This window comes from Oryctolagus cuniculus, chromosome 7 (genome assembly GCF_964237555.1).
Source record: "Oryctolagus cuniculus chromosome 7, mOryCun1.1, whole genome shotgun sequence".
Lineage (NCBI taxonomy): Eukaryota > Metazoa > Chordata > Mammalia > Lagomorpha > Leporidae > Oryctolagus > Oryctolagus cuniculus.
In genome coordinates, this window is record NC_091438.1 from 142,986,030 (window position 1) to 143,010,715 (window position 24,686).

General features: G+C 44.9%; 1 protein-coding gene across 9 annotated transcripts in view; it reads right to left on the reverse strand.

Moving 5' to 3' along the window:
• Positions 1–6,119: 6,119 nt before the first annotated feature.
• GMEB1 (glucocorticoid modulatory element binding protein 1) overlaps positions 6,120–24,686 on the reverse strand; it is a 49,764-nt gene continuing 31,197 nt past the window's right edge. For all 9 annotated transcript variants that reach the window (XM_051858083.2, XM_051858079.1, XM_070078960.1 and 6 more), the window contains exons 6-10: positions 19,756–19,913; positions 18,278–18,409; positions 17,155–17,292; positions 12,778–12,900; positions 6,120–8,436 (exon numbers count right to left, since the gene is read on the reverse strand). In XM_051858083.2, coding sequence (XP_051714043.1) covers positions 7,736–8,436; positions 12,778–12,900; positions 17,155–17,292; positions 18,278–18,409; positions 19,756–19,913 — 1,252 coding nt within the window. In that variant the 3' untranslated portion in view covers positions 6,120–7,735. The remainder of the gene's footprint in view (positions 8,437–12,777; positions 12,901–17,154; positions 17,293–18,277; positions 18,410–19,755; positions 19,914–24,686) is intronic.

Sequence of the window (24,686 nt, forward strand, 5' to 3'; positions counted from 1 at the left end):
TGCACTCCCGGGCCACAGCAGAGAGCTGGACTGGAAGAGGAGCAACCGGGACAGAATCCAGCACCCCAACGGGATTAGAACCCGGGGTGCTGGCACTGCAGGCGGAGGATTAGCCTAGTGAGCCTCGGCACCGGCCCAGCCTTTCTCTTTTGTTTTAAAAGAAACTATCTTGAGTTTTTCATGTGAACTGTCCTAATGTCTGAAACTCTGTAGGCATAAATGCATATATATGCTCATCAAAAAACATAATTCATAAAGACATCATTTGTAATAGCCATCAACTGGAAACTACCCAAGTGCCTGTTAGTTGAATGGACCAGTTGCAGCATAGTCAGTTTCCACATGGTAATGAGAAGGACCCAACTACAATTTCACCCAACCATATGAATGTAAGCTACTGTGTAAGACAGTTAGACAGCTGTTACCCTTGCAGAGTGAAGTGCTGGTCATTCCCCAGACCCCCACCCCCATTCTGGAAGTTAGTTTCATCAATGTGTTCAGTCTGTTAAATTTGTCAAGTTTTACTGCTTGGGATACCTGCACCCTGTATTAGGGTGCCTAAATTTGAATCCTGATTCTATTTCCAATTCCAGCTTCCTGCTAATGTGCCTCCTGGGACTCAGCATTTGATGGATTGAGTTTTGGGTCCCTGCCACCCATGTGGGAGACTGAGATGCAGTTCTTGGTTCCTGGCTTCAGCCAGTTCTGACTGTTGTAGGCTTTTGGGGAGTGAACTAGCAGTTGGAAGGTCTCTCTTTCAAATTAATAAGTGTGTTTAAAAATACAAATTTGTCACATTCTTCAATTATGATGTGCATGTTCTTATATGAATATTCAATACAAAATAAAAAAGCATGCCAAAGTAGTCTTCAAGCTAAACTTCCTGTTTACTCTATAATGCATACACTTTAAAAGATTTTTTTAAAAAAAGATTTATTTAGTTTATTTGAAAGAGTTACAGGGAGAGGTAGAGCCAGAGAGAGAGAGAGAGAGAGAGACCTTCCATTATGCTGGTTCACTCCCTAAATGACCACAATGGCCAGAACTGAGCTTCTTCCAGGTCTCCCACATGGGTGCAGGGGCCCAAGGACTTGGTCCATCCTCCACTGCTTTCCCAGACCACAGCAGAGAGCTAGATCGGAAGTAGAGGAGCCAGGACTCGAACCAGCGCCCATATGGGAAACTGGTGCTGCAGGCTGGGGCTTTAACTCACTGTACCACAGCACTGGCCCCTAAAAAATATTTTTTAATGTTTATATATTTGAAAGGCAGAATGACAGAGATGAGAGACAGGTATTTCGCACCTTCTGGTTCACTCTCTAAATGCCAGAAACAGCCAGGGCTGGGCCAGGCTGAAGCCAGGAGCCAGCATCTCAATTCAAGTTTCCCATGTAGTGCAGGGAACCAAGGACTTGAGGTCTGTTGCCTCATAGAACGTGCATCAGCAGGAAGCTGGAGTGGAAGTGCAGTAGCGGCTCTTGAACCAGCGACTCTGAAATGGGCTGCAGGCATCCCAAGCAGGGGTTAACCCACTGGGCCATAACACGCATCCCTATAGACTTCTTTAGGGAAAACAACAGAGGGTTTAAAACAAACAAAATAGCAAAAACCTTACATGTTGCAATACAGGTAGCCATCGTGTGTGTGTGTGTGTGTGTGTGTGTGTGTGTGTGTGTGTGCGCAGTCTTTAGAGCAACTCCCACAGAGTCCAATGAGGAACTTGTCTTTCCTTCTGGGTCCTTACCCAGTCTCACATTTACTTTTATATGTGATACAAACTTATTTTTCATTCTTACTCTTCAAAGAGAAAAAAAAAATCCATGTGATGGTTAATTTTATGGTGTCAACTAGGTTAAGGGATACTCAGAAATCTGGAAATGACACTATTTTGGGTGTATCTGGGATGTTTCCAAAGGGGATTCCCATATGAATCTGAGTGGACAAGGTGGGAAGACCTAGCCTTGATGTGGGTGGCACCATCAACTGGGCTCTGGACGGACTAAATACAGAAGGCAAATTTGTCCCTCACTCAGAGCTTTGACGTGCTCAACTCCTGTCTTGTATGCAGTTGCTGGCTTTTGGACACCAGGATTCACACCAGTGGCCCCCCTTGCTGCCACTCAAGCGTTCAGCCTTGAACTTAGAATTATGTCAGACTTGGCCTGAGCCATGCTACCAGTGTCCCATGGCCTCCAGCTGGCAGATGACTGTCATCAGTTCTCACTAACAATGTGAGCCAATCGCCATACTAAACCCTCCTTCACATTCCTACATACTTATCCTGTGGAATCTGTTTCTCTCCAGAACTTAATACAATCCACATAAACCTGTACTGTATCCTAAGCAATCACTATCCAGGGTGGTGCAGAATTGGAAACCACAGAGAGCTGAGAGCCAGTTTCACAACATAGGGTGTGGTCTACATTAGGCTGACGGGCTCACAAAACTTAACAGAGGTTTCACATAACTGTGAAGATGGAGCAATCATACTGCACTGAAATAATTTATTCAAGAATGAGGTTAAATCTTGGCTTGGGCTACAGGCCATCCCAAGTGTAAAAGATTATTTATTTGTTCTTGAGATTTATTTAAAAGGCAGAGTTACAGAGAAAGCAGGGATAGAGATTATCCATCTGCTGGTTCACTTTCCAAATGAACACAACAGCCAAGGTTGTACCAGCCACAGATTCCATCCTGGTCTCTCACATGGGTGGCACAGGCCCAAGCATTTGGGCCTTCTTCCACTGCCTTCCCCAGTGCAATAGCAGAGCTGGACTGGAACTGGAATAGCCAGGACACAATCCAACACTCCAGTATAGGACATCGGCATCACAAGAGGTGGCTTAACCTGTCATGCCATAATGCTGGCCCCAAAAGACAGGTTTTTAAGGGTCTGTGTGGGGCTTGCATTGTGGCATAGGAGGTTAGGCCTTCACCTGTGACAATGGCATCACATATGGGCACTGGTTGGAGACCTGGTTGCTCCAACCAGGTCTGTTCCAGTTCCCTACTAATGTGCCTGGGAAAGCAACAGAAGACAACCAAGTCCTTGGGCCTCTGCACCCATGTGGGAGACCCAGAAGAAACTCCTGGCTCCTGCTTGGCCTAGCCCTAGCCATTGTGGCCATTTGGGAAGTGAACCAGTGGGTGGAAGATCTCTTTATTTCTCTATTTCTCTGTTATTCTGCCTTTCAAATAAATATAATAAATTAAAAACCTGAAACAGTTATAACTCAATGAACTAGGAATTCCATATTCCATGCTTGATTTTTACCCTTTTCATAATCAATATTCCCTATATATACTTATCTTTAGCATCATTCATGAATTTGGATAAAATGTCACCAGTAAAGATTGTCAGAACCACCTGAACTGTGTATTTTCAAGATATTTGGATTAACATTGGTCCTTCTTCCTTAATGTGAACAGGGACAGGAAAGAACTTTCACATGATGTTGTTTTAAATTGTGAATATTCGTGACTATGGTCCATTTTTTACTTTAGAATAATTGGGTGGTTATTTTGGGAGGGGGCCCTGAGGAGGGTGGGAGACAGAAATTAAGAAGGGGAAGACTATACTAGGCATGGATCAGAGAGGGACATGGAAAGACAAGGCAGTTATATAGATGATTCTGAGGCTCTCTGTGGAAACCACACGTTTGGAAGGTCTGGGGCATTCACACTGTACTAGCCAGACTCCAGGCCTGCGCTGGATTCAGCAATGGGTCCCATCTGATGAAAACCTGGAGTCCATACACGACTCCATTCTCCAGTGGGGCACTTTCTGGAGAGAGAGCCCGCCTTTGTAGGCAGAAGCAGCAAGAGACTAAAGATTTTTTTCTTCTTGTATAAATAAGCCCAATTACTTGAAAATAAAACTCAACAAAAGTGGGATCTCCTGAATCATCTCAGGTACACACCTTCTCGAAGAAATCCGCCCACATTTGCAGATCCACTGTTCTCCCAGCTCTCCCAGCCAACAGCCCCATCACTGCACTTTCCCCAAGATGATGGCACTAGAAGCCATCCTAGCCTTTTTGTGCCTTTTCTAGTCTGCTGAAACCTAACTCGATTCTCAGAATTTTTTCAATGTGTGAAATAAATACATAGGATTGCAAAAGAAACCAATTATATTAAAATATAATTCTTAACTCCAGACATCTGGAATATATGAACTCCTTGATTACAGGGACTGTGTCTTCATCTCTGTATGGCCAGTGCCTAGCACAAAGCCTAGCACATAGACGGGACTTATGTTTGTTTAAAGAATAAAAAGAGATCACTATCAAGTCAGACTGAAGAGTGATTCATTGCAAATGCGTATGCATATACCAATGGCTTGCCTATGTCTCACTCATCTGAAACCATCTAGACCATGGTTGTGAGGGAATCCACACTGAACCGCAGGTGCCATAGCATCCAGCAATGACAACAGGCTACTGGAAGAACAGGAAAACAACAGAGCTCATGCAGTATTTCACTGGCTAGAAAATTCAGATAGTGAAATCAATAGGCTCTGTGTTGAGGAGATTTTTTAGCTTTGGAAGTGTCATGCTCAGACTACCTTCAAACTCCAACAATTGCTCTGACAGAGCAAAGAAAGGAATCTGAGCTGGCACATTGGTGATCCTTTCAAATCTGGGAAAGAGAACAGTGTCATTAAAACCACATCAAGGCTGGTGCTGCGGCTCACTAGGCTAATCCTTCGCCTTGCGGCGCCAGCACACCGGGTTCTAGTCCCGGTCGGGGTGCCGGATTCTGTCCCGGTTGCCCCTCTTCCAGGCCAGCTCTCTGCTGTGGCCCGGGAGTGCAGTGGAGGATGGCCCAAGTGCTTGGGCCCTGCACCCCATAGGAGACCAGGATAAGTACCTGGCTCCTGCCATCGGATCAGCGCAGTGTGCCGGCCGTGGCGGCCATTGGAGGGTGAACCAACGGCAAAGGAAGACCTTTCTCTCTGTCTCTCTTTCTATGTCCACTCTGCCTGTCAAAAAAAAAAAAAAAAAAAACAAACACACACACACACACATCAGGGGGCCGGCACTGTGGCACAGCAGGTTAAAGCTCTGGTCTGAAGCCATCCGATATGGGTGCCGGTTCTTGTCCTGGCTGCTCCTCTTCCAATCCAGCTCTCTGCTATGGCCTGGGAAAGCAGAAGATGGCCCAAGTCCTTGGGCCCCTGTACTAACGTGGGAGACCCAGAAGCAGCCCCTGGCTCCTGACTTTGGGTTAGTGCAGCTTCGGCCGTTGCAGCTATCTGGGGAGTGAACCAGCGGATGGAAGACCTCTCTCTCTCTCTCTCTCTGCCTCTCTCTGTAATTCTTTCAAATAAAATAAATCTTAAAAAAAAAAAAAAAAAACCCTCAGGGATGAGGTGTGCCTTTCTAGGTTTAGGTAGTAGTTTCAGTCTTAGAAATTCTGTTTTTGGGGCCATCACTGTGGTATAGCGGGTAAAGCCACCGCCCGCAGTGCCGGCATCCCATATGGACACCGGTTCAAGTCTCCGCTACTCTACTTCTGATCCAGCTCTCTGCCATGGCCTGGGAAAGCTGTGGAAAATGGTCCAAGTCCTTGGGCCCCTGCACCCGTGTAGGAGACTTGGAAGAAGTTCTTGGCTCCTGGCTTCAGATAGCTGCAGCTCTGGCTGTTGGGGCCAACTGGGGAGTGAACCAGCAGATAGAAGACACACACACACACTCTCTCTCTCTCTCTGCCTCTCCTTCTCTTGTTGTGTAACTCTATCAAATAAATAAATCTTTTTTTTAAAAAAAGAAATTGTTTTTATGAACCAACAGAAAACATAAAGAGACAGGAAATAAGTTACTTATTTCACTAAAGATATATAAAAGATCCAAAGGTTTGTTTTAAACTGACTGATAAGCCTATTCAATACCTTGAAAAGAAAAAGAAAATCCCAGTTTTAAAGCTGAAACCCACAACTGTATAAGGTTCAGAAACCTCACTTTGTAAGACTTCTAAGAGTGCCCCTCCCAAGTTGGAGGGCTTCTCTGGCTACATGGCGGAATGCAGTTTTCAATTATTTGAGAGGGTTTCCAACATCTGTTGCAACAAACATGGCTTCAGGTGAGTACCTTCTTTTGGGAAAAAAAAAAATAAAGAAACCAGGTTAAAGTTTTGCTTTTAATTAAAAAACAAAAACAAAACCCCTCCCACTCCTAAAGTGTGTGCTTCCTTTTATGACCTATTCTTCCTTTAAATCATTTGCAGTTTCCCTATGTTTTTCCTAGTGCAGTAAACAATGCAACCAAAGAAATAAAAACCAGGGTCCACTCTTGCCCCAAACGCTGAGGAGGGCCAAAGAGAAGGAATCACAGCATGGAAAATGGCCCAGCTCTAAATATACAAACAACATTTTTTTAAAAAAGAAAGAAAACAAAAGAAGCCCCCCAAGGACATTATTACTGACATTCCTGGTACATTTCCTATAATATAATGTTGCAGATAATGCTTCTTTCCCAGGGAGTCCAGCTCGCTCAGGAGGAGACAGCTAGTTGGTGCCTCAGCAAAGGCAGGGGGTGTGGAGTCTTCCCTGCCAAGCCTACGGCTTTTTATGAGCTCAACATCTCACAGAAACATCTGTGGTATAAAAATCTAAACGGGAAGGAAGGCAGGCAGGCACCTGTCACTGCTCTCCAAATCAGCCAAAAAGCTGACAAGCGTGGGATCCAGGAGACAGATGCCGCTGGGAGTTGAAGGATGGTGGGGAGAACGAGAGGAAGCACCAAACGAGTGGCTGCTTTTGGTTCCAAAGCCAAATAATAATAACAACAACAACAACAATAATAATAATAAAGGCCCAGCAACCACGGCAGCTGATCTGGACAAGAACGCCTCTGCTCCTGAAGTCACCCGATAGAAACGCCAGCCCTGGGCCACACTCCCACGGCAGTCACAGTCCCAGACCCAGAGCAACTTCCACCATGTCACAGTGTGCAATGGTTGGACTGGTCCTAGTTCAGGAGGGTAAGTGCTTTGACAAAGTGAGGGGCAAGGTGGCTACCACCATGAAGACCAAAGTCACCCAGCTTCTACTTTCCCCACAGCCACAGGCCACTGCCTCACTGGCTCGGTGGGGATGTGCTCTCCCACTCATCACTGGCCTCCTCTCAGAGTCACAGCCATGGTAGCCTCAGAGATCTCAGGGGCACAGTCGCACCTCTGGAAGAAAGAAAATCCCCTTGCCCCATCTTCTTCAAAGCACCTGCCCTCTCAAGTGGCTGCTGGCATGCCACCTCCCTTCCAAGCAGAGTTCAACTTCCTTTTGTTTCCGAGTTTCGCTCTGGCCTCTGGGGGCCCCTTCCAGGATACAAAATAAAAGTGCCCTTCTGCATCCACATGCAAGTGGGTTGCCTTCCAGTGTCAGATCTGTGTTCCAGAGTTTGGTCAACACATCCTTAAAAGAATGAAACTACATGCGGACACAGACAGACTAGCCTGGAAGAGTTTCTAGTTAACTTGACAGCTCCCCTAAAAGAAATAACTTTCTCGGTATTAGGACACAGAGTGATCTGCTCTCAGCTTCTGAAAGGGTAGCTTGTTGCGTCCATTTTTCAGTGAGGGGGCAGAAGGAACCCAACATTTTCAGTTACAACAATGAGATTTTGTTTTAAACAACAAAAAAGAAGGATCCTATGTGGAAATGAATGGGACAATGATAAAAATAAACAAATAATTAAATTCCAAACCAAAACCTATCTCCTGGCCCCTAGATACCCAGTCAATCCTCCAAGACCACAATCTCCACGTTGTGGACTTGATGCTGGTGTTCTTCCATCTCAGCCACCACTTTTTCCTCAGTCCTCAGCTCTGTCTCCAAGATGACTGCTTTGCCCTCAGTATCATCAGCCTCTGGGTCTGGGGCTGGGTCAATCTCAATGATGGTCTGCCCATCCTCTGAAGTGCTTTCAACAGCCTGGATTGCTGAGGTCAGGCCAGACTCCATGGCCACTAGCTCCACAGGGCTCACCATGGTGGTCATGTTGCCCAGGGGACTCCCATCCTGCATGGTGGCGGAGCTCAGCAGTGCCAAGCTCGAGGAAGGGTGGATGGTCACTGTGTCTGGTGAGTTGCTCTTGGCCGAGGAAACCACTGTGGCATAGCGGAAGAGCTGAGGGCCGGAAGGCAGTGTGTGCACAGTCACAGGACTGGAGCCCTGGCTGAGAGTGGCCACTGGAATATTGCCCATGGAAAACGATTGGCCCACAGGCGTGATGGTGATGGGTGAGAGGACTGTGAACTGAGGCTGCTGGACAGGAGGAGAGGGGCTCAGGACGGTGGTAGAGGCTGGCCGCTGGAGCCGGGGCCGTTTAGGAGGCTTAGGGGTGCTCACGGGCATCAGCACCACATTTTGGACTGTCTGGGATTTCAGCCTGTGATCCTGAGCTTGCTTCTTCTGCTCTTCCAACTGGCGTTCCAAGTCTATGGGAAGAAAACAGACTTTGTATGGAGGGAATTATAATCTTGGGGAGAATACACTTGGAGTCAAGTCCTTGGGGTCTTGTCCTGATTTTGCCTCTGTCACAGACAAGTCACTTTTGTTTTTAAAATGAAGAAATTAGACTGGATGATTTAAAAATCTCTCTAATAACTTTTATTTTTAGTATAATTATAGGCAGGACAACAGTTCAGAATCCTTTGTTTTTCAATTTTTTAAAATTAATTTTGTTTGTATTTGAAAGAGAGAGAGAGAGGATAGGGAGGGGAGGGGAGGGGAGAGGAGAGGGGAGGAGAGGGCAGAGATCCTCCATACCCTGGTTAATTGCCCAAATGCCACAACATCCAGGGTTGGGCCAGATCAAAGCCAGGATCTCCAAATTCCATCTGGGTCTCCACATGGGTTTCAGGGACCCAAGTATTTGAGCCATTATTTGCTACCTCCCAGGACGCTGGATGCGAAGTGGAAGATCCAGGTCTCAAACCAGACACTAGATATGGGCAACAGGTGTCTCAAGTGATGACTTAACTGCTATTCCAAACACCTACTCCCAGAATCTGAAGCTGTGATTATACCATAACTCAATCTAGCAGTCCCTCTGTCAACAAAATACAAACCAAGGGTGGATGATTGGTATAGTGGTTAACACACTGCCTAGGGGGCCGGCGCTGTGGTATAGTGGGCTAAGCGTCTGCTTGCAGTACCAGCATCCTATATGAGCACTGGTTTGTGTCCTAGCTGCTCCTCTTCCAATCCAGCTCTCTGCTTATGGCCTGGGAAAGCAGCAAAAAGCCCAAGTGCTTGGGCCCCTGCACCTGCATGGTAGACCTGGAAGAAGCTCTCGGCTCCTGGCTTCAGATCAGCCCAGCTCTGGCTGTTGTGGCCATTTGGGGAGTGAACCAGCAGACGGAAGACCTTTTTGTCTCTCCCTCTGCTTCTCAAATAAATAAATAAATAGACACTGCTTGGGAGGCCTACGTCCCATATGGGAGTGTCTGGGTTTAAGTCCCAGCTCTATTCCTGATTTTAGTTTCCTGCTAATGTGTACCCTTGGAGGTAACAGGTGATGGTTCAAGTACTTGCGTCCCTGCCACCCATATGGGAGACCTGGATTGAGTTACCAGCTCCTCGCTTTGGTCTGGTCAAGCCCCAGCTGTAACAGGTATTTGGGGAGTGAACTAGCAGATAGGTAATCTCAGTCTCTCTTTCAAATAGATAAAATAAATTAAAGTTTTTAAAAATGTGAACCAAAGAAACCTCTTATAGCTTGAATATGCCCTGCATGGTCTATAAGTGAAAATAAGGAATATCTGCCTAATCCTTTTGGAACTGCCATGGACTACAAAGAAGCTACCACAATGGCTAGTCTGAAATACAATGGTTCTCCAACTGCCTTCCAAGCAAGCTTACCTTGCTGCACTGGCTAAAAATCTTTGCTGAAAATGCAGTCACAGTCTACTACTAGCCCAGAGAAGTCGATGCAAAGTTGCAGAGGAAATCCCTAAGATTATAGCACTGAGGGGCTGCTGTTGTGGCAAAGCAGGTTAAACTGCCACTTGTAACTCCAGCATTCCATATCAGAGTGAGGGTTAGAATTCTGATTCCAATCCAGCTTCCTGCTAATGTATGTGGGAAGGTAGTGGAATGTGGCACAAGTGTTTGGGCCCCTGTCACCCACATGGGAGGCCTGGATGGAGTTTCTGGCTTCTAGTTGTAGCCAGGTCCAGCCCTGGCTGTTGTAGCCATTTTGGGAGTAAACCAGCAAGTGGAAGATTTCTCTCTCTCACTCTGCCTTTCAAATAAATAAATCAATCTAAAAAAATTTAACAATACCATTTAACCTTAAACTTAGTCTTGGGAAACAGTTGAGAATGACATTTTAAAAATTATAGTAAAACAAACTGACTGCAACAAAGTAAGTTACTGAAGGAAACTTGGAAAATTTAAATGTCATTCCTAGATAACTGTCCAGGTAAAGTACTGTGTTGCAACAAAACGTTATGTATATTGTAGCTAAAACTAAAAAGACAGTATGGACAGGGACCAAGAAGCCAACATTTCTAACAAAAAAACATTTTTCTGATGGTTTTTTCATGTGAAAGAAAAGCACTGGATTTAATGAAGATGACAGAGTTCTACTCTGGCCTTCTCTGTCCAGTGTGATATGGCCTAGGCAAGTCATTTTTTCTCTCAGTTCCTCTAATGGGTCATCAGTAAAATATAAATTGTCAGTGCTGGCATTGTGGTGTAGTGGGTTGAGCTGCCATCTGCAGCGCTGGCATCCATCCCACCTGGGAGCCAGTTGGAGAACTGGCTGCTCTATTTCCCATCCAGCTCCCTGCTAACGGCCTGGGGAAGACAGTAGAAGATAGCTCAGGTGCTTAGGCCCCTGCACCCAGGTGGGAGACCAGGAAGAAGCTCCTGGCTCCTGGCTTTGGTCTGGCCCAGTCATTGTGGTCACTGTGGTCCTTTGGTAAGTAAACCAGCAGATGGAAGATCTCTCTCTCTCTCCCCTTCTCTCTTAACTCTGCCTTTCAAATAACATAAATACACATTAAAAAAAAAAATCTCTCTTTCTTTCTCTCTGTGTGTCTCCTTCTCTGTAACTCTTTGAAATAAAAATAAATCTTTAGAAAAAAAATGAATCCCCATCCTAGCATTCTTCGGGGGGTCAAAACTCAGTAAATGGAGTTTAAAATATAAACTAGGGTCCTAGGTTTGATAACTGACTCCAATTCCTGACTAGTCTCCTACTAATGCAGACGCTGGGAGGCAGTGGTGATGGCTCAAGGGAATAAGGTTCCCGACACCCATGTGGGAGACCTGTATTGAGTTCCAGGTCTTCCTGGCTGCAGCTTCAGCTGGAAGCTGTTGAAGGTACAAGGTTAATGAACTAGCAGATGGGAGCTTGCTTTCTTTGTCTTGTCTAGGTATAAAAATAAGCTTCAGGGCAGTTACTTACCTAGAACTTAAGATGCTGCTTGGGACACCCAGGTCCCAGATCAGAGTCCCTGGGTTTGCATCCTGGTTCTGCTCTCATTCCAGCTTCTAACTAACGTGCATCCTTGGAGGTAGCAGGTGAGAGCTCGGCTACCTGAGTTCCTGCCGCCCATGTGGAAGACCCAGATGGAACTCTGGACGCCTGACTTTCACCTGGCCCAGCGCCTGCTGTTGCAGGCACGTGGCGAATTAATCAGTGGATAGGAGATCTCTGTTTATCTCTTTGTCTTTCAAGTAAATAAATTAATCAAAAAATTTAAAAATAAGTTTAAAACAACTTAAATTATCCTTCTCTTGCCGAACGATCTTTCCTGTTGGCTTCATGACTAACTACATCACATTCTATATTATCTAAACACTAACAGTGCATACTTCTGACTTGATTCGTATGTTTCACCTGGCTTCCTGCCCCCAAAACCTTCTCTTGATTCTCTCCAGGGTCAAATGAAAACTCCATCATGGCTGGCGCCACGGCTCAATAGGCTAATCCTCCGCCTGCGGCGCTAGCACACCGGGTTCTAGTCCCGGTTGGGCGCCGATTCTGTCCTGGTTGCTCCTCTTCCAGGCCAGCTCTCTGCTGTGGCCCGGGAAGGCAGTGGAGGATGGCCCAAGTGCTTGGGCCCTGCACCCCATGGGAGACCAGGAGAAGCACCTGGCTTCTGCCTCGGATCAGCGCGGTGCGCTGGCCACAGCACACCAGCCGCAGCGGCCACTGGAGGGTGAACCAACGGCAAAGGAAGACCTTCCTCTCTCTCTCTCTCTCTCACTGTCCACTCTGCCTGTCAAAAAAAAAAAAAAAAAAACACCAAAAAAAACTCCATCACACTCATTATACATTCTGTCAGACTCTGCGTTTCTGGATCTGCTTCCCCTTAGGTTTCTTGAAAAGACAGAGGCTACCTTACTCAATAATATATTTCTAAAACTCAGCTTGGAGACTAGCATAAAATAGTTAATAGAAAATAATTACATTATCCATGTGCTCTGATTTCTGATTACCAGAAATAATGGAGTAGGTGCTAAATTTCTATCTACCACAAGAAGCAGTAGCAAAAATGTAAAAAAGATCCCGACATTTCTGGATTCATGGAGAAACAGCAGACACTTAATCCTCCACAGAACACAGAAGGAGGACCATGAGGCTGGCTTCTTTTCTCCTTTGTTTCCCACCACTCCTCACCTGTAGCTCTTTATTTTAAAAAACAAAATCTGACATCGTAAATTTTTTAAAAAAATGTCAATTCCAGTGAAAGTCAACAAGGAAATGACAAGATTCAAGAATACTAGCATAATATTACCTAAGAAGAAAGACAACTTATACACACCTGTCAGAGTATAGAGAAACTGCTCTTCCCCTTGCTCTACTTGGTTCCTTCTGTTGTCCAAAACCTTCTTGACTGTGTCCATTAGGCCAAATGTATGTGCTACATTGTTGAGAACAGCGGCATCTATTTAAAATAAAAGACATGCTTGTAATGTTAAACCTTCCTTTTGTGCTATTAGTAAATATAACTCAGAGATTATGGGACTCTAACTGCATTTTAATAAATTTTTTACAAAGATTTATCACATGTAGAACTAACTGATTTGTTATATCTCTGCAAGTCTTTACATATAAATCCGAAAACATCTTGCAACTGGTTGTAGGTTCTGACTTTAGTCTAGAAAACAGTCACGGGACCAGGCATTGGGCACAGCAGTTAACACATCACTCGGGACACCAGCATCCCATACTGGAATGCCTGGGTTCAAATCCTGGTTGTGCTTCAAGTTTCAGCTTTTTGCAAATGAATACCTGGGAGACAGCCCTAGTTGTTGCAGGCATCTGGGGAGTCAACCAGCTGATGGAAGAGCCATTTTTTCTCTCTCTCTTTCAAATAACAAATAAATAATTACATTAAAAATCTTTTTTTTTTTTTTTTTTTTTTTTTTTTTTTTTTTTTTTTTTGATAGGCAGAGTGGACAGTGAGAGAGAGAGACAGAGAGAGAAAGGTCTTCCTTTTGCCGTTGGTTCACCCTCCAATGGCCGCCGCTGCAGCCGGCGCACCGCGCTGATCCTGGCAGGAGCCAGGATCCAGGTGCTTTTCCTGGTCTCCCATGGGGTGCAGGGCCCAAGCACCTGGGCCATCCTCCACTGCACTCCCTGGCCATAGCAGAGAGCTGGCCTGGAAGAGGGGCAACCGGGACAGAATCCGGCGCCCCAACCGGGACTAGAACCCGGTGTGCCGGCGCCGCAAGGTGGAGGATTAGCCTATTGAGCCACGGCGCCGGCCTAAAAATCTTTTATTTTAAGAGTTTTCTGGTGAGGTATTCTTAAAAAGATTTATTTATTTATTTATTTGAAAATCAGAGTTACACAGACAGGAGACAGAGAGAGAGAGAGAGATCTTCCATTTGTTGGTTTACTCCCCAAATGGCTGCAACAACCGGGGCTGGGACAGGCCAAAGCCAGGAGTCAGGAGCAAGTTATCCCTGGTCTTCAACATGGGTGCAGGGGCCTAAGCACTTGGGCCATCTTCTGCTGCTTTCCCAGGCACATTAGCAATGAGCTGGATTGGAAGTGGAGCACTGGGTCTCAAACTGGCACCCATATGGGATGCCAGTGCCATAGGCAGCAGCTTTACCACTATGCCACAACACTGACCCTAAGGGCTATAATCTTAGTTTTTAAAAATAAGAAAACATGGGGCTGGCACAGTGGCATAGCGGGTAGAGCCACCACCTGTGGTGCATCCCAGGGGGCACTGGTTCAAGAATTCCGATTGCTCCATTTCTGATCCAGCTCTCAGCTGTGGCCTGGGAAAGCAGTAGAGGATGGCCCAGTTCCTTGGGCCCCTGCACTCATGTGGGAGACCTGGAAGAAGCTCCTGGCTCCTGGTTTTGGATCAGTGCAACTCCAGTTGTTGCAGCCATCTGGGGAGTAAAAGATGGAAGACCTCTCCCCCCCCCCCCCCCCGTGTAATTCTTTCAAACAAATAAATAAATCTTTAAAAAAAATAAGAAAACATGGTCACTGTACTATATACAGTTAAATTTGAACTGGTTTTGCTATTCCCTATCTCTGTGACCTTGTGTAACTCATTTCACTGTTTTCTCATCTGAAACAAATGGGACTAATGTTACTCTGAAAAATAGATATGAAGATTAGAAATACCATTTTAAGTGCCAAACATGGGGAGCGGTATACACTATTATATTAATGATATTATCTCTGCTCCCCACTATACAAAATATCTTCAGAGCTGTATTTGTGGTCATTACGTCCTTAACTAGGATCACTTCACTTACACTCCATGTCGATAGTCATCTCACCAAGTTCTATGGTGTTTTTTTGTTTGATTTTATTTATTTTTCATTTTTTTGAGAGCGAGAGACAGAAAGAAAGGTCTTCCATCCTCTAGTTCACTCCCTAAATGGCCACAATTGCTGGAGCTGCGCCAATTCAAAGCCAGGAGCCAAGAGCTTCTTCTAGGTCTCCCACGTGGGTGCAGGAGCCCAAGCACTTGGGCCATCTTCTACTGCTTTTCCAGGCCACAGCAGAGAGCTGGTTGGAAGAGGAGCAGCTGGGACACGAACCGGTGCCTATATGGGATGCTGGCACTGCAGGTGGAAGCCTCGCCCACCATGCCACAGTGTAGGCCCCTGTTTTTTTGTTTTGTTTTGTTTTTTGCTTTTTCAGTTCTATGGTTTTAAATATATACCTACTGAGAACTTCATATAGTTCTCTGGCCCTAACCTCTTTCCTACATTCCACATTCTTATTTTTAAGAGTTATTTTACTTTATTTGGAAGGCAGAGTTACACACACACACACAGATCTTCTATCTGCTGGACAAATACACCACAGCGCTGGACCCACATTCATATTTCTGTCAAGCTGGAGTGCCAACTCCATCTGAAGGCCTCATAGTCATCTCAATTTGACAGGTCAAAAACTAATTTGGGGAGTTGAAGCCAATGTCTCCCACATTGTAAGACAATGTTGTGGGGTTGGCGCTGGGGCCCAGCCAGTCAGGCCATCACCTGCAACACCAGCATCCTGACTGCTCCACCTCTGATCCCGCACCCTTGCTGATGCTCCTGGGAAAGCAGAAGACAGCCCAAATCCTTGGGCCCCTGCACCCACTTGGAAAATCTGGATGAAGATCCTGGCTCCTGGCTTCAGCCTGGCCCAGAGCTGTGGCCATTTCTGGAGTGAGCCAGCAGACAGAGGCTCTCTCTCTCTGTTTCTCTCTCTCTGTTTCTGTCTTTTCCCCTCTCTCTCTGTAAATCTGCCTTTCAAATAAACAAAACTAATTTTTTTAGAAAGTTAGATTTTTATTTATTTATTTATTAAGATTTATTTTATTTATTTGAAAGAGAAAGTTTCAGAAAGAGGTAGAGCCAGAGAGAGAGGTTTTCCATCCCATCACTCCCAAATGATGCAATGACTAGAGCTCAGCTGATCTGAAGCCAGGAGCCAGGTGCTTCTCCTGGTCTCCCATGCGGCTGCAGGAACCCAAGCACTTGGGCCATCCTCCACTGCTTTCCCAGGCCCCAGCAGAGAGCTGGACTGGAAGAGGAGCAACCAGGACTAGAACTGCTGCCCATATGGGATGCCGGCACTGCAGGAGGAGAATAAACCTACTGCACCACAGCGCTGTTGCCCCCGCCCTGCCCCCCCCCCAAGTGTTCTTTATCTCAATAAATGCTATTACCACTCACAGCTCAGGCCAAAACTTTATGAGTTGTTCTAGATGTCTTTCTTTCTCTTTCATCCTATATTCAATCCATCAGCAAGATTTGTCAGCTCCACATTCAAAATAAATCCCAATCTGAATACTTCTTTCCACGTACACTGTACACGTCTCTTGCTGGGACTAAGTCCTTCAAGAATCTCCTAATTGGTCTTCTTGTTTCTACTCTTGTGTCACCAACATTTAAAAACATAAGTCTGGGGAGGTTGGTGTGGCACAGCAGGTTAAGCTGCCGCTTGGGATGTCCACATTCCATACTGCAGTATCCTGAATCGAGTTTCACCATTGCTTGCAATCCAGCGTCCTGCTAATACACACCATGGGAGGCAGCAGGTGATGACTCAAGTACCTGGATCCCTGCCACCCACATGGAAGACCACATGGAGTTGTTGGTTCCTGGCTTCAGCCTGGCCCAGCCCTGGCTGTTACAGGCGTTTGGGGGTAAACTAGTAGATGGAAGATCCCTCTGGCCTTTCCTTCCTTCCTTCCTTTTTCTCTCTGTCTCTGTCTCTCTTGCTTTGCCTTTCAAAATAAATATGAAAAAGAATAAAAATATAAATCTGACCACTTCACTCCTCTGCTCAAAATCATCATGCTATGCCTTCACCAGCACAGAAGAGAAGAATAAAGCACTGGATTCAGGGTCCTCTAAGATCTCTTACAATGACTAAAGACATATCTAGTGTATCTTTAAAACTTTTTAATTTAAATTATTTTTAATTATTTAAAGGGCAGGGAGACAGAGACAGAATGAGATTGTCCAATCACTGGTTCATTCCCCAAATGCTCGCAACAGCCAGGGCCCATATGGGATGCCAGCATCGCAGGTAGCAGCTTTACCCTCTATGCTACAACACTGGCCCCAAAATGAAGATATTAATAACCACACCTCATAGTTGTTATAACGCTAACAGGACCTACCTGCGTTCAATAAATGACCACTATTGTTAGGACTAGTGCACCTACCTGTGACCTGGAAAGGAGCCTGGATGAGCCGCTGCTGAACTCCCCGGAGCAGCTCCTCTATTTCCTTCTGTATGTTGCAGACAACCTCTTCCATCAGCCCCACGTCAGCTATTCCTTTCCAGAACATCAAAGTGTCCTCTGGCACAAGAGGAACAAGACAAGGTAAGTAAAGGATGCCACACCTCTGCAATGTTACATTTAAAATCAGTTCAGTTCAAAAGGCTTCTTGTCAGCCATTGCTGAGAAAAGGGAAGGAGTCTGGAACACTAACTGCCTCCCTAAGTTGATACCTAATTGCCTCAATTTGTCATGACTCTTGTTACAAGAACAACATCTTCCTCCAACAAAGGTATTAAATTAAATATTAAGCAAACATTAAATATTTATCACTATTTAATTAAATTCAAATTTAATTTAAAATTAGATAATATTCAATATTATACAAGTTAAAGAATACAGACATTAAATTAAATATTAATTAAGAGATGTACTTCCCGTCATCCTATACTTGAGGAAACAACACAGTTGGGATAGGTTTAGTGATAGCGTGCTGAGGATGGGGACGATGTCTTTTAATCTGTGTACCTAGTGGCTAATACCTAGCAACAGCGCCAACTAAAAATAGGTAACAATACTTACTGAATTAATTAATAAGTTAAAATAATTTTTTAAAATGAACTACGAAGAGAATAATGAAGGTTCATCTTAGAGGGATAATTTCCTCTAATGAATCATCATTAATCACCATCCTGTCATGCTGCCTGCTACCAGTTTTTCCTTCTAACCTTTAAAAGCCTGGTGTAGCTAAGAAATGTGAGAGGCAATCTGACTGTATGAAAAGCACAGAGGACAGAGTCAAACAGTGCAATTCACTCTGACACTTATGGGTTGTGCAACTGTTCTAAGCTAAGGCAAATGACTGAACCTTCTTGAATCCTGATTTCTTCACAAAAATGTGACTTTGCAAGGCTGTTGCATGGATTAGAATAAAAGGTTTGTGGCTATAGTTAGTATTCACATTCATGAGAAAGACCATGAAAGTAATCAAGAGATCTGTGTCCACAATCACGATGGCAGTAAGAGTCATAAAACCAGCAAGGCATCTGAGCCCCATAGAAAGTACCTGAGATTTCCTCTGAGTCTTTCTTTACACCCTCCTCTGTGGCCATGGTGACTGCAGCGGTGAGAGCAGAGTTCCACTCCAGCCCTGCCTCCTCCATGCTCTCTTCTGAGATGGCAATCTGTGTGACGCTACCTAGAAGTAGTCCACCAGAGGTGAGGCCAGGAAACTCTATTAAAAAATCACAGCTATCTTCTGTTCTCATACTCATAGCCACAGAAATACAATTAGACTTCTAGGTGAAGATCTTCTAAAGAAATCCTTCCTTCCAAAAAAAAAAAAAAAAAAAAAGAAAACAGAAAACAAAAACAAAAAAACACTTTCTGATTTTTTCTCTACAAAAGGGAAAGCAGAGAAATGGAGAACAACAGCAACAAAAAAATTAGGTAATAAATTCATCAATAGATGTACAGAAGCAAAAAACCTGTTTGCTATCAATTGCATACCAAGATCTAAAACAAAGAGAATTGAGAAAAATCAAACTGATCTAGACAGCAGTACAGACAAGTGTGGAATCTACACTCGAGCATACCAATAAACAAGCAAAGCAATATCAATATGGATAATCAAGTAAAGGAGTTTTGGTCAAATAAAAAGGAAGCAAATAATTTCACAACATTTTTTACTTTTCAAGTGAAAAAGTCAAGGGTCCAAAAATTGAAACTGGTAGATATTTGTACATACTTTCCTGAAAGGGGTTTAGGTTCCAAGAGATTAGTTTCTACTCATCCAGTGGTTACCCGCAGAATGTTAGAGTTCACCAAAAGAAAACTCAAGAGGTCATTTTTAAAGCACAGTTTTCCCTGCCCTTTCAGACTCTGTAGCACTCTTGTGACTGTCAGGCACACTTGTAAATCTTACGACAACAGATAAAACACATTTTCCCAAACTGGTAAGTCTCCAGCCGGACTAACTGAAGCCTTCATAATAATCTCCCACCTGGGTCCATCTTTCCTGTATGGTAGGGAGCCCCATCCCAAGGTCCTGCCCATATTGACTTGAACGTGTGCCCATCTTGTTTCTTTTGTGAGGAAGCCACAGCTTTGTAATCTGGCGTTAGTCCAGAGCACTCCAAGCCATATAACAAGGTCTCCACAGTCTAGCCCAGCCAATGATACACTGTCTTTGACAAAGCAAAGATTCATCATTCTAATCTACCTTGAGCACTAATAGAGCAAAAGATTTTCAAAACAGTCTAATTTCAACCATGATATGCCAAGTAAGACTACTGAATAAGCATTCTAACTACTGACCCATCTTTCTAATGCTTAACCATGCTTTGTGAGAAAGAAGGAAGGAAGACTCATCTGGGGGAAAATGAAGAGCTCTGTTTCCAAAGCATGGAATCCCACCCTAGACTACCATACCTTACAAGGCCCGTCAAGGCTCCCAAGATTTGAAACTAAAAAACACAATGGAGAATGAAGGGGAGGTGCTGCTAAGGAATACGGTGGGTTTTCAGGTGGTTTCCTACCCCCTACCATCAGCCGAAGTGGGTGTCTGCACCACACTTGTCTGCTGTCCTGGCACTGGAGCTCTTGCACTGCTGATGAGAAGATCAAATTTGGTGCTTCTGCAGGTGTTGGAGCAAACTTTGTCGTGTTGGTAAAAATCAATCTGTCCAGAGTCCATCATTTTCCTGTGCAAAGGGAGACAAGAAGTACAGTTCACCCTGTACCTCATCTACAGAGACAAAGAGGGACAACATGGCTGAGTTCACTTTCTCAATTAGTGAAACCTAAAAGTATCAGAAGTCATTAGGTTGCAAAACTTTTAATTGGGACTATAAAATTTTCATTGGTCCTGTCTGCATTTACCAGTGCTCTGCTTCTCTCTCAAGTTTACTCATTATGAAGTACTCCTTTCTACTACCCACTATCTCCAAATCTCAGGCATACACTCCTGTTAGCAGCTAAGTTTCCCTACTGAAACCAAACTTGAAAGGAGAAAAAACTAGCACAACTGAGAAACACCAGAGGGAAATTGGAATTTTGTGATGAGATTCTGTTATATTAGTTTTCCAGACCAACAAGATCTGATACCATGCTTAGAAACATGAAGATTCAGCAGATGTCTTTCCATTTACAACAACAAAAAAAGGTAACAACTCTCAGAAATACAGAGCAAAGTTGATTGTGTTAACTCCACCGCCTCCCCTCTGGAAAATGTCCTCATAACTGCACGTACAAGATACTTGCAAAAACCACGGAGTATTTTAATTATAGTAAACTTTGTGTTATGTCACTTGGCTTTGATTAAAGATGAAAATTTTAATCATTCTAATTCCTTATTACATATGCGGAAAACGCATACGCTTGTGTTTCTGGGCAGACAAAAACACGCTAAGAGCAGCACAAATGAAAGAAGCATTCCTCCCCAATTTCATTCAGCTGTTGATTTCTGCATTCAAATGATCTGAAAACAATGTTTTAAAAAATATTCACGTGTCTCTGATGAAAAAATAATACATGAAGAAAACATTTAACAATTTCTGTGGAAAATGCAAAAAACTATAAAGAAAACAATTGCTTTTTTTTTTTTTTTTTTTTTTTGACAGGCAGAGTGGACAGTGAGAGAGAGAGAGACAGAGAGAAAGGTCTTCCTCTGCCGTTGGTTCACCCTCCAATGGCCGCCACGGCCGGCGCACTGTGGCCGGCGCACCGCGCTGATCCGAAGCCAGGAGCCAGGTGCTTCTCCTAGTCTCCCATGGGGTACAGGGCCCAAGCAGTTGGGCCATCCTCCACTGCACTCCCGGGCTACAGCAGAGAGCTGGCCTGGAAGAGGAGCAACTGGGAAAGAATCTGGTGCCCCGACCGGGACTAGAACCCGGTGTGCCGGCGCCACAGGTGGAGAATTAGCCAAGTGAGCCACGGCACCGGCCAAGACAAAAGATGTTTTTAAAAAGGCAAGCATTCAGCTTCACAGTTTAGATACTTACATCCCAGGGAACACATTTGGCACAGTGGTTAAGATGCTGGTTGGGACACCTGCATCCCATGTCAGAGTGCCTTCCACTTCAGATCCAGCTTCCTAGTGATGGGAACCCTGGATCAGCAAGTGGTGGCTCAGGTACTTGGGTTTCTGTCACCCACATAAGAAACTCGATTTCAGTTCTGGGCTCCTGACTTCAACTGGCCCAGACCTGGCTATTCCATGTACATGTACACGTACATGGTGGGTGAGCCAGTGAGTGGAAGATCTTTCCTCCTTTCTCTCTGCCCATCTCTCTTCTCTCTACTCTTCAAATAAAATTAATTAATTAATTAATTTTTTTAAAGACATTCACATCCCTTAGTGGAGTACCTGGATTCAATTACAATTCCACAGTCCATCTTCCTGCTAATTCAGACACTGGGAGGCAGCAATTATAGCTCACATAATTGGATTTCTGACACTCACATGGGAGACCTGGAATGAGTTTCTGGATCTGGGGGCAAGGTTTTGGCATAGCAGTTATGATATCCCTTGGGATGCCTACATCCCATATGGGAGTTCAAGTCTCAGCTCTGCTCCTAAGATTCCAGCTTTCTGTTAATGTGCAGCCCAGGAGGCAGCAGGCTTAAGTGGGTCCCTGCCACTCATGTGGGAGACCCAGACTGAGTTCCCAGCTCCTGGCTTCAAGCCAGCCCAGTTCCAGATATTGCATGCATTTGAAGAGTGAATCAGTAGATGGGAGCACAGTCTGTGTGTGTCTCTCTCTCTTTCAAAAGAATAAAGTGAAAAAAATTTTTATAAATGAGCCCCAGATTGAGTTTAAAAAAAAAAAAAAAAGGCCCACCCTAGACCCAGCCATTGCAGGCATTTGAGAAGTCAACCAGCAGAAGAGAGCTCACTCAGTCTATCTGTCTGCCTTTCAAATAAAAATTTATGAAGAAAAGACGTTTTTGGGGGTGGCATTGTGGTATAGCAGGTTAAGCCACTACCTTTGATGCCACATTCCATATTGACGCACTAGTTTGAGTGCTGGGGCATCTCTGCTTCTGGTCCTGCTACCCAATAATGTACCTGAGAAAAGCAACAAAGGATGGCCCAAGTAGTTGAGCCCCTGCCATTCACATGGGAGACCTGGATAGAGTTCCTGCTCTGGGGTTAGTTCTGGCTCAGGCCTGGCTGTTGCAGGCATTTGGGGAGTTAACTAGTGGAAGCAAGATCTCTCAATCTCAACCTCTCTCATTCTCTCACTCTCACTCTGCCTAAAATACATCTTAAAAAAAAAAAAAAAGAAAAAGAAAAGATGTGTTAAGGCTCTACATAGATGTTTTATGGAAAGCTTTTCATTCTTTTAGGTCCAGAACTTTTCATTTTAACCACATTTTAAAATTTTCTAGGGGCTGGCCTAGACGCAGTGGGTTAAAGCCCTGGCCTGAAGCGCCGGCATCCCATATGAGCGCCAGTTCGAGACCTGGCTGCTCCACTACCGATCCAGCTCTCTGCTATGGCCTGGGAAAACAGTAGAAGATGGCCCAAGTCTTTGGGCCCCTGCGTCCATGTGGGAGACCCGGAAGAAGCTCCTGGCTCCTGGCTTCATATCGGCTCAGCTCCAGCCATTGCAGCCAATTGGGGAGTGAACCAGCAGATGAAAGACCTCTCTCTCTCTCTGCTTCTCCTCTCTCTGTGTAACTCTTTCAAATAAATAAATAAATCTTTAAAAAAAATTTTTCTATGCTCAACAAATATCAAGTAAGATTGCTTTAAAAAAAAAAAAAAGAAAAAGAAGAAAAATACATGTAAGCTTATTGCATGCCAAGGGTTAGGAGAGGGGATCTGACATAATTCTGAGTTTGTATCTGTGGCACAGTGATGACAAGGACTGTACTCATTATGTATAATTGTTATTTATCAACAACACTCTTCTACTCATCTCCCTGGATTTGTCAGTTAGCCTACACTTCTCCATGTTTATTATGCACAGCCCTGCCTCTGCGTGTTGATCCCAGGTAGAACCGTCATCTCCTCCTCAGCAGCTTCTTTGCCTAAACATCACACCCAATATCCTGACACCCAAAATATCTGTCTTGGAGCTGAGAAGAATTAATTCAATCCAATCTCCCTTTTCTCACAGGTTTTTTTTTTTTTAACTTTGTTTATTTGAAAGGCAGAAAGACAGAGACAGAGAGAAAGAGATTATCTTCTTCTTCTTTTTTTTTTTTTTTTTTTTTTTGACAGGCAGAATGGACAGTGAGAGAGAGAAATAGAGAGAGAGAAAGGTCTTCCTTTGCCATTGGTTCACCCTCCAATGGCTGCCATGGCTGGCGCGCTGTGGCTGGCGCACCACGCTGATCCAATGGCAGGAGCCAGGTACTTATCCTGGTCTCCCATGGGGTGCAGGGCCCAAGTACTCGGGCCATCTTCCACTGTACTCCCTGGCCACAGCAGAGAGCTGGCCTGGAAGAGGGGCAACCGGGACAGAATCCAGCGCCCCGACCGGGACTAGAACCCGGTGTGCCGGCGCCGCAAGGCGGAGGATTAGCCTAGTGAGCCACGGCGCCGGCCGAGATTATCTTCTATCCACAGATTCATTCCCCATATGTGGGCAATAGTTGGAGTTGGGCCATGCTAAAGCCAGGAGGCAGGAACTCCATCCAGGTCTCCCATGTGGGTGGCAGCTACCCAAATACTTGAGCCATCACTTGCTGCTTCCCAGGGTGCCCATTTGCAGGGAGCTGGATGAAAAGCAGAGGCAGAAGTCAATCCCATACAATACAGGATGCATGTATCACAAGCAATAGCTTAATCCACTGTGTCACAACACCTGTCCTTTTCCCAGAAACTTTGAGGCATTTCTAATTTTTTTTTTTTTTTTTTTTAAGATTTATTTACTTGAAAGGCAAAGTTACAGAGAGGCAGAGGCAGAGAAAGAGAGAGGTCTTCCATCCGCTGGTTCACTCCCCAAATGGCTGCAAAGGCCGAAGCTGGGCTGATATGAAGCCAGGGGCCAGGAGCTTCCTTTGGGCCTCGCAAGTGGGTGCAGGGGCCCAAGCACTTGGGCCATCTTCTACTGCTTTCCCAGGCCATAGCAAAGAGCTGGATCAGAAGTGGAGCAGCCGGGACTAGAACTGGCGCCCATATGGATGCCGGCACTGCAGGCGGCAGCTTTACCCCCTACACTGCAGTGCCAGCCCCTATTTTCTTTTTCTTTTGAAAGGCAAAGAGAGAGAGAAAGAGAGATGGAAAGAAATCTTCCATCTGCTGGTTTACACCCTAAATGCCCACAACAACCAGGACTGGGCCAGGATGAAGCCAAGAGCCCAGGACTCAAACTACGTCTCCCACAACTGTGGCAAGAAGCTGGACTGGAAGCAGAGTAGCCAGGACTGAAAATAGGCACTCTGATATGGTCTGTAGGTATTCCAAGTAGCAACTTAATTGCTGTGCCACATGCTTCCCGCTCCCCCAGGGATCTTAAAAACAA